The sequence below is a fragment of the Austrofundulus limnaeus genome, unplaced genomic scaffold, assembly GCF_001266775.1.
Source record: "Austrofundulus limnaeus strain Quisiro unplaced genomic scaffold, Austrofundulus_limnaeus-1.0 Scaffold57, whole genome shotgun sequence".
In the NCBI taxonomy this organism is placed as follows: domain Eukaryota; kingdom Metazoa; phylum Chordata; class Actinopteri; order Cyprinodontiformes; family Rivulidae; genus Austrofundulus; species Austrofundulus limnaeus.
In genome coordinates this window covers 177,018-187,174 of record NW_013952459.1, presented here as the reverse complement: position 1 = coordinate 187,174, position 10,157 = coordinate 177,018, and the positions used below count along the sequence as shown (strand labels likewise).

Genomic DNA, 10,157 nt, shown 5'->3' with positions numbered 1-10,157 from the left:
TTATTATTAATGTAGCTTGCCACCATCAATGTGTGAATGTGTGTAAGTCTATAGGGACTTGATTAAGCTCTATACAAGTTCAGACTACTAAGCATTATAACAATATAAATAATACTGTTTATACTTTTTTCCTAAAGTTTAAGTCCTTCACTTCAGAAGATTTATTAAACTGTATCAAATAAAATTCCAATGAAAATAAATAATTAGACACAGGAACAAATGCATTTATTCAACACATGGCTGACTGTTAGCCTAACAATAAACCAAATTTGAAAAAAAAAAATAAAAAATAAAGATTTGTTATTAATATGAAAACAAATCTTTACAAGATTTCCAAGACTGTCAAAAGGCACACTGGAGAAATTGCTTGAATCATTAGTAAAGTAAATTTACTACAATTTTGCAAATATACTGCTAATGATCAGAAAACAACTGCAATTTGTGATTAATAAATTGTTTGTTAAAACCTACTTTTACAATAGCAGCAAATGAATTTACAAAGATACTGGTTTCTCTAACTAATACTGACTGACATATTCAAATTTTAAAAGATGTATAAAAAATGTAATCCACTGTGCAGATGCTCAGGTTTGGTCCTCGACTTTGCTGACCTTTGAGGTTTCATCTTCTTTCCATGTAGTTGTGGACAGACTTGCTGAAAACAGCCAAGAAGAAATCTGCATCTTCCTTTGTGATGCACATGGGGGGTTTGATGCGAAAGGTCTTCAGAAGAGGAAAAATAGAAAGGAATGAAAACTCTGCAGAAATTACCAGCTCAGGCAACCTCTTCTATATGACGCATACTGAGCACAGACAGGTACTGCATTATGTTGAATCTTTTTATAAAATGTGGAGACTACTTTGGTTTTGCTTTTTGTTTTACTTAGTTACAGTAATTGGGTTCTGCCATTGCTTTTTGGCTTAATTTTGACTAAGTTTGATTGCATTCTTCATTTTCAGCTTTAGTCTGTGCTTCATTCTCATTTCTGAAGTGTCGTCTTTTTTTGTCTGTATCTGTTTCTCACAACCTTGTTCACATCTTAAGTGGGATCCATTAAAATGTGAAATTGTTTTATGTCCTACTCTTTTTTTGATAATCTCTCTCCAGTAGTCATTCTTCATTATGCCTCATGACTTCATCTGTCCTGTTTTCTATAATTTCAGCATATTTTCAGTCCAGTTTTTTTCTTATGTTGTTAATTTAGCTTCAACTTAATCTAAAAATTATAGCTATGTTGTCTAGTTGCTCCTGGTTTTGTGGTTACCATGAAATGTTCCTTTCCCTGTATTAGCTTTTGAGTTTCTCTGATGTTTTAGGGCTTCATCATATCTCCACCCCATCAGCTTTATTTATTTCTTATTTCAGCCTCTATAGCTAAACTACAGTAAAATATTCAATAAATACTAAATTAAAAAGGAGAAACCCAGAGGAATAGTTTTAAATTAAGTACTTTTCATGCTATTTTACTTATTTTTCATTTGACAAAGTTCACAAGTAAGCATGCTGTAAATGGGTACTGGCATTTGTTTAAAATTAAAAAAAAATATTTCAAACATATTGTATTTAGTCAAAAAGCACCGGGTTGTGTGACCAGTCTCAGATCCTGTTGTTCATAGAATTCTTTACATCAGAATGGCTTTTTTCAAGAGATCACCGATGAACAGAACTGGAGGCAAAATTACCTAACATGCTCTTCCTAAAAGGTTACAGAGACTGGAAACAAACTAGTATAAATATGTGAATATGAATCTTTGTTGATTCAAATTGACTCGACTCTTATTAGAAAACATGTAATAGACAAATTTATCCTCATCTCCAAACCAAAAGAACTGATGAATAAAAATGAGGAAATGGAAAATTTTCACTTGGCCGTCGGTTTGTGTAGGCAGTATTTACAAGACATAGGAGGAGCTGCAACCGATAAATCATATAATTTTCCAACCTAAATGAATTTTTATATAACATCTAACCCTAACCATAACACGTACAACATTTGTTAACTTCAAACATTAACCACTCACAGGTTAAAGTGAATTAGATACGTTAGTATTTGTATGTGGCAGGAGAAATTATGAAAGTGAAGAACATAAATAAAAAATAAAAAATAAAACAATTAGGCAAGGCCAGTTCTAAACTAACATCCTGCATGAAAGCTTACATATTTAATTGCCTTCCACTATCCTCTGCTCTGTGTTATTGGCCAAGTCTATAACATTAACCTGAGTTAACACTATGGAACCTGAGCTCTTAATGTGTTGAAATGAAGAAACGCATTAGCTTCAAAGCAGACTATGTAAAAAGCTACTTTGCTTTACTCTAATTGGCTTAATGGCTTAAAATATACCTAAGCATCTTATTATTGTTTAACACTTCAGTGTCTTATCATCTGTGAATACCGAAGGATGTCCACTGTTACACGCTACAGGAGCTCTTTTGAACTTCACGGTGAGTCCAGTTTCACTACTTATTTCAACACCTGAAAACACATCAAATTTAGGGACAACTTATTTGTAGGCACGTCTAAGAAAAAGTCACATCAAAGGTTTTTTGTTTCCAAATTACAGAGGTAGAAAGAAATATTTTTGCTGCATGGTAGCTGTAAAGAATGGTAATGACTCTTCGGTACTGGTAAAACTTTCCTTCTTTGACCAGTAACTGTCACACTATGTGATGTGTTCATTTACAGAAATTAATGGCTTCAGCATTCTAAACTAAAATAAATAAATAAATAAAAAAAATTGACAACTGAGATATTATTTTGTCCTGTGCAGATGACAGATTTGTTTCTTTTAGCTGCTAGTTCGGCAAATAAATTGACTGACATGAATGTAGAAGGTGGGTGTTTTACCTGTCCATAAATTCCTCCTTTGCCAATCAGGACTCCCATATCTTTAACGTCCTCAAAGATATCATTCATGCCCTCAGGAGGCAGTGGATCTCTGCTGGCCTGTAGATAACAGAACAGAAAGATAGAACTGAATGTTGCTGCACTCAGGTATCGACATATGGTTATGGTTATGGTAAGTGGGGATGGATAAAGAACCCATATGAGCAGGGGCCTCATAAGTGGGCCTATTGTTCTCCCCTCAAAAACACACTGAGCTTTAATCAAATCTTTTCATCCACCAGAATGAATGACACAAGGTTAGAAACACTCAGTGTTCCATAAAGGGGTCCCAAATAATTATTTTCCTTTGAATGCTCAGAGCCAGGCAGTGGCCTAAGTAGCGCAGAGAGGTCTCTAATTCAATGCCACAGACGTCACACAGACCATTGTCATGGAGTCCCATCACCATTTTGTGGCGGTTGAGCAGATTGTGCCCAGTTAGGACTCCAACCAGTACATTTATATAAGTTTTCCTTGTCAGGACGATGAGAACTTCCCCCTAAGATTTGGGCCGTTTATCAGTTCCCGTGCCTGTCTACAGTCTATCAGCTCTCTCCAGACGGTTGATGTTTAATCCAGGCATAGGGCAGTCCTACAGACTGTTGTTGTGATACCTACAACAGTCTCTGGGGTCAGATTTATAAAGGATTGTGTGGAAACCATCCTAAAAGTGAATGTACGGCCAAAAGGCGAAAACGGCATACAACAAAAAAATAAATGAATAAATAAATTTTAAAAATCAGATTTATAAAACCGTGCATACGCATGTTTCTGCGCACATTTCCTTTATAGATCACATCTGCACCTCAGTTTGTGCATGAGGTCCCGCCCTCTACATGCCCACACTCAACCATAAGCAGTCAATGTAAAGTATCTCATGAATGTTAAGATGTATTTAAATCAGTCAGCTGATCAGTGAAAAAAAAGGCGATTGGCTCAGACGCGCGCTCCGTCGTGCGTCTGACAGGTGCTGACAACTGCTCACGTGAACAGATTGTCAGTAATTTACACAGATTTTCCCTCATTTTGCAGGTTTACAGATGGTTAGAGCAACCTCGTGATTTTTTTCAAAAACTCAGCTTCAGTTTTATTTGATCTCAGAGCCTGCAGGACGATACAAACAATAAATAAAATTAAATAAGTCAGATAAAGTTAGAAATAAGTTCACCGCTCTTCTCCCCCGTCCTCCCCCTCCTGTTATCTACGACTGATCGTCTCCACACACACAAACACACACACACACACACACACACACACACACACACACACACACACACACACACACACACACACACACACCGAGCACATGAGAAATATGGACATTAAAAAGTGAACCTTTTATAACATCCACGCTGGCGAAGGTGCACACCAAAAGCGTGACTATAACCAAGCTTTTTGCTGTGGTGCTGTTGAAATGTCTCTTGTCGGGGAGGGGTCTGTGGGTCAGGGTCGTTTGAGGAGAAAGGAGATGGATGGAGTTGCGTGAACTTTTATTTAAGATTTCAGTTTTTTTATTTCAAAGTTCCTTATGGCTCAGCAGCAGAAGTATAAATAATACTGTTAAGAAAACTAAAGTCTATCTAAAATCTGTCTGATTATGAAGTGAAATTAAATTTCTGACACTGATCATTACACAGTGTGGCTATAATTCCTCACTTCACCATCTGTGTCGCAGTTTCCCGTCTCCAAAATGAGCGTACGCATGGGTCAGAGCTGGCTGAGGCACCGCACATTTTCACGTCAAGTCTGGATTTTATAAATCACAACCTTGGCGTGAAAAGTGGCGTACGCAAGTTTCTGGGCTTGTTTTGTACGTACGCAAGCTTTATAAATCCGACCCCTGGTCCTTTAAAGTGGGCCTGACAGCCAGCTTTTGCAAGGTAGTCAGCTCTCTCGTTACCATTAATGCCAGTATGTCCTGGGACCCATTTAACAGTAACACTGTTATCTCTCCCCAGTTGGTTGACTGCTTCAACACACTTCCAGGTCAGTAATGATGTCAGCTCTAATAGCAGCTAGGCTATCTGTTAGTATGAACAGTAAAAGTATCGACATGGACCTTCAACATGGGTCTAACTTCTTAAAGCCAATGTTGATTGTGACAAATTAGGGCTTTTATAAATTCTAGTGTTCTCTCCATGCATGTGTGGGTTCTCTCCAGGCACTCCAGCTTCCTCCCACAGGCCCAAAAACATGACTGTTAGGTTAAGTGATAACTCTAAATTGCCCCTAGGTGTGTGAAAGAGAGAGAGTGAATGATTGTCTCCATGTGTCCCTGTGATGGACTTGCAACCTGTCCAGAGTGTACCCTGCTCCTCACACAGTGACTGATGGATATGGGCACCTGTGACCCTGAAAGGAAGCAGCGGGTAAAGATTATGGATGGATGGATGGATAAAGTCTGATGTTTATTTGTTAAATTTCTTTAAATGCTATTTGTGTCAAAATTAGATTGATAGATTAGCAACAATTTCAGACTGTACAACATGTATTTATGTAATGTGATTAAATAAACTTCCAGCAGAAAACAAACTAAATTAAATTAAAACAAAAGCAATGTTTTCGGTACCAGTAAGCAGGGGTGGGGACTTGAGTCACATGACTTGGACTCGAGTCATTATTAATATTATGACTTTAGATTTGACTTGAAAAAATGTTCAGACTTGCGATTTGACTTGGACTTTTACACCAATGACTTGGGACTTGAATTGGACTTGACCCCGTGTACTTGAGAAGACTTCATATTTTACCCAAAATCTAAAGTTTAATACACATTATTTATAAAGTAGGACCCATTAATTAATTTCACTCATTCTTTATTAATGAAGGTAGACTGTCTTTTGTTCACACTTTGTATGTGTGTGTGTGTGTGTGTGTGTGTGTGTGTGTGTGTGTGTGTGAGAGAGAGCTACAGCACAGCAAATAAAAAAATTAAAATGGAAAATTATAGTTTAGAGGAAAAGTATTTTGCATCGAAGTTTATTTGAACTGTGCAATATACGCGCAATTTTAAAGGATTTTTAAAATACTGTACTATAAGTTCAGCTGCACGTTTCATCATGATTTGAGATAAATACAAATTTTAAAAAGAGCACACAGTCTATTTATATTAATAACTGCAACACTGTTTAAAAATGACTTGAAATGACTTGAAATTCTAAGTTTCAGACTTGGGACTTGACATTTGTCTTGACTTGAGGCTTTACTCTGACTTTACCGTCTTTGAGACTTGACTTGGGTTTGACTTGAGTATGAAGACTTGAGACTTGCAAAACAATGACTTGGTCCCACCATGATTTTATATTTATTTGATGATCAAAATATGTTTACTCCATAGTTATGTTTCAACTTTTTGAATAATTGCATGGCTGACAGTGGTGTTCAACAGTGGCCTTTTTCCTTTAAAGTCAGAGAAATTACTAATTTAACGTGTCAGAGACTCTTGCTGACCGACTGTGATTCAAACAAGCAGTGCTTGTTCAGTGGAGGTAGGGTGCCATCACCTCAATGTTCCTAACTGTGATCTTTGATAATAAGTGTGACGAAACCCAGACATCACAGTGGTCTAAAGCAGTTTGATACATTGCACACTGTAATTTTACTGGTTCTTCAAATATTAATTGCAATATCTAAGATGAATACCAGCCAAACTTTTAGCTTTAAGTGGTTACCACCTTCCCAGCCGGTATAAGTGCCCAAGTTCATGAGGTAATATAAAGCTTGTTTATTTATTTCTGTCTGAATCATTGAACTGTTAGCTACAATCCCAAACCTTTGAATTATCAGTACCCTAACTGTGCTGCTTCCAGAACTGAAGCATTACATTTGCACATACACAATTTTCTGTAGTGTTAGCAAAACATAAAAAAAGGGAATCTATCTGCAGACAGAAAATTGGCCATAGCTCATGTCACCAAGACTGTCTTGGCAGCCTGTGCCACACTTTTACCGACAGGAATTATAGCAGAATACCACTTATCAGAGGACAAGGCGGACCAAACGTCAGAAAAGTACTACCATGGGATTGGAGACAGCTAGGCTAAAACTCTTCATGTCCCAGGACAATCTCACAACATCGGAACATTTGGGAATTTATATAGCGCCAAGTCACAACATACCTTGTCTCATGGCACTGTACATGAAAAAAGAACAATCTTAAAAAGAAGAAATTTATATCATTATTATTATATTATAATTTATATTAATAAATTTAATAAATACAAAACTATGTCCTGTAGCAATTAAATAAAAAGTTAGGTTAAAATGTTTAGGTAAAAATGACAAGGCTTTTCTTTAACAAAACACTCGCTGCATATTTTATTTTACAATGAAAAAACACACATACAATGAAATAAATAGGTATGAATTCACTAAATACAGTTCTAGCTCTGTAGAATAACTTGTCAGAGCACAAGCGCCAAGAAATGATAAATAACAAAAACAGGTAACAAAGTCTCTTCCTCTCAGCACTTTTACGGATGCCTCTGAGAACAGGTTTTGTGCACAAGCCCCTTGGCAAAGCTTTGTACATTCAGAGGTATGTGTACTGTTTAACTGGTCAGAACTTTGGGGTTGTGTTTATGCAGGAAAGTACACTGCTTCCATTTTGCTTCAAGGGCTATGCTGAGGATCAGCTGGTCGAGACCGTAAGAAACAGTCATCTTTACAAGTACTCTAGCAAAACTTATGAAAGTAAAAAAGTCTTATAAAGATGGTCGAAGAACCGGTGGAAGGATAGAGCACAATTTTTGTGCATGGAGACATCGGCGTGGTGACACAGATGGATCTGTGTGACAGGAAGAGAGTGTGTCTCAGCCGGATATCTGCAGGTACTGTAGCTAAAAGACATTTTCCCGCATCGTCCGATAGAAAGGGTGCCAGTCTCTTGTAACAAATTTGCACTTCTCCATGTTTAACAGACAAATCTCCTCTAACGTATCCATCAAAAAAAACCATCTAGTTTATCCAGCCGTGATCTTGTTACGTTGTTGCTGTTCACACACAATGTGTGCTACAGTGGGAGGGGCTTACCACGAGTACTTGCCAGTTTCTCTTCAGAGTTTAAAATGTCCATGAGAGAAAGAACGTCTCACAACCACGTGAGCGAGAACAGACGTCTCACTTCTTTGGAAGTATATAGCAAGTTTTACCGTGCTGAAGTGTTAAAATCAGTTGACCTGGTTGCTGAGTCTTTTGCTTGAATCCTCTGACTGTGTTTATCATGGCGAAGCTGCACTCATCCCATGCAGATTCAGGTATCTGAAGCAGCTCGGACTCTAAATATCTGCAGAAGTCCCTGACTTTCCTTTCCTGCTGACATTTTGTCGGGGCCCTGATGTTTGAGATCAGGTTCTTGGCCTGCTGCAAAATCTGAAACACGCAAACACATTACGGAAATGAAAAGATGAAGAAATAAGTAATAAGAAACAAATATTACAATGAATCTGTTGCCTTGTTTATGAAGATTAGAGATAAGCTTAGTGGAATACGGGTTACCTCCATCTCAGACACGTCGTCCTCACTGTCTGCTACAGGAGATGGTGAAAGGGAAGTCGGCCGTCCTCTCTCCTTTTCTTTACATTTCTGTGTGGTTTGAGACGTGGAGGCCTGCTGACTCTCCTGATCGTTCTGGTCATCATTATCATTGTCATCATTCACCACACTGTCAGCTTCACCTTCAGGCTGTTCACCAGGAAACTACAAGCAAAGGAAAAAAAATGAAGGCATTGCAAAGTAAGTGAAGAATATTGATAGAAAAAAAAAAGACTAAATAAAACACATTTACTAAAACACTACTTTTTTCATACTCACATTGTGGGTTCCTGTTGACCTACTGCGTTGAATATGTGGCCTTAGAAACTGGTACTGCTCCAAGATCTTCTCCTGTGTGAAGGACAGCTTCAAATCAGGGGAAGCCGCTTGGAGTTTCAGCAACTTAACAAATCTGGTCCTCATGTTGCGTAAATGTGCCTCCACCTGAGTAACTGTAACACGTACAAAATACAAGAATTGGTAACATTTCAATAAGATTTATTTTCCCACATTACAGATTTTATTTGTCAAACTTGGCTTATCTTGGACAAATAATCTCAGGATCCTAAATTAAAAAAAGAGCATTCTGGAGGGACAGAGAGAATCTTGTGTAGCCTACTCTTGAAGTCATGATTGCTTACAGATTAGTTTTAGAAAAGTTTCATGTAAAGTTCTGCTGAACTCACCAGTAGGCAGAGGGCTGTGGATCTTCTCCCAATCCTCACTGTTTTTATCAATCAGCTCTTGCACAAGTTGGATCTTTAGAAATTTGTCCTTAAAATGTGGCTTTGTTTTGTCATAGAAGATCGGGTTATTTTGCCAAAATTTAGTCAGTGTGTCCTGGTGGCCATGCCTCCAGCGATACAGCTTGTCCCTATCAGCAGCTACATCACCGATTCTCTTCTGGGCCGCGACCGACATGGCAGTCGTAACCCTATCCTTGCGTTTCTTTTCTGTCGGCGGCATGGTCGGGCTGCTGGTCGATTCCAAAACGTGTATCAAAACTGCTTAAAAAGTAAAACATTAAAACGAATTCGAGTAAGTCGCGAGCTGTTTGCTGGACAACGCGAAATGGCGGCGAATTATTCGCAAGCAGAACGCTTCTTTCGGAGAATTATGATACGACGGAAGTCCGGGACGCTCGACGGTCACGTGATTCAAATAGTTCCCGGAAGTTGTTGGTCGTCAAAATAAACCAAGCAGTAGTGGGTGTAAACTGCGATTTATTTTTATCACGAGTGTCCACTAAATGCATCGCTATGTTATACATTTATTTTAAAATATGTCCGTTGTGTTGTTAGATTATTTTTACATCAACTGGCATGTAGAGAAACTAAATATATCTTTGAAAAGCTGAATTCTTTAGCTTTTATGCAGAATTACACGTTTACTAAACTGATGCATTAAGTTAAGAGGAATGCAGGAAGATGTGCAGGAAAAAAGCGATTTATAAATAAATAATTTCCACATTTTATAGAAATTTTTATTTTTATTAGTTACCATTATAATTGTAAACCTGGGTAATAATATGTTTATACACCTAAAAGTCTTTTTTCCCCCTCCAATTTAATAAATGCTTATTATGGTCACTTAATTCAATAAGTGTTTTAACAAATAGAAGGAAATGTAAAAATATAATAAAGACATAAATTGTCTGTCTGTCTATCTATCTATCTATCTATCTATCTATCTATCTATCTATCTATCTATCTATCTATCTATCTATCTATCTATCTA

General features: G+C 37.4%; 2 protein-coding genes across 2 annotated transcripts in view; both read right to left on the bottom strand.

Moving 5' to 3' along the window:
• Nucleotides 1-200: 200 nt before the first annotated feature.
• The window catches only part of agxt2 (alanine--glyoxylate aminotransferase 2), a 22,646-nt gene continuing 12,689 nt past the window's right edge, over nucleotides 201-10,157 (bottom strand). The window contains exons 13-14 of the mRNA XM_014009317.1: nucleotides 2,850-2,948; nucleotides 201-723 (exon numbers count right to left, since the gene is read on the bottom strand). Of these exons, the coding sequence (XP_013864771.1) occupies nucleotides 622-723; nucleotides 2,850-2,948 (201 nt within the window). The 3' untranslated portion in view covers nucleotides 201-621. The remainder of the gene's footprint in view (nucleotides 724-2,849; nucleotides 2,949-10,157) is intronic.
• On the bottom strand, nucleotides 7,176-9,589 carry LOC106518183 (uncharacterized). Its single transcript, XM_014009318.1, has 4 exons — nucleotides 9,107-9,589; nucleotides 8,700-8,872; nucleotides 8,385-8,585; nucleotides 7,176-8,258 (listed from the first exon to the last, which is right to left on the bottom strand). Exons 1-4 carry the CDS (start codon nucleotides 9,384-9,386, stop codon nucleotides 8,007-8,009), a joined length of 906 nt encoding a protein of 301 aa, XP_013864772.1. The 5' UTR covers nucleotides 9,387-9,589; the 3' UTR covers nucleotides 7,176-8,006.

Excerpts from the sequence above, each read along its gene's own strand:
- LOC106518183 (XM_014009318.1), bottom strand. The coding sequence starts at position 9,386 with ATGCCGCCGACAGAAAAGAAACGCAAGGATAGGGTTACGACTGCCATG. Across the intron at positions 8,873-9,106 it reads CCACAGCCCTCTGCCTACTG|TTACTCAGGTGGAGGCACAT; the intron begins GTGAGTTCAGCA and ends TACGTGTTACAG. Across the intron at positions 8,259-8,384 it reads ACGACGTGTCTGAGATGGAG|ATTTTGCAGCAGGCCAAGAA; the intron begins GTAACCCGTATT and ends TGCGTGTTTCAG.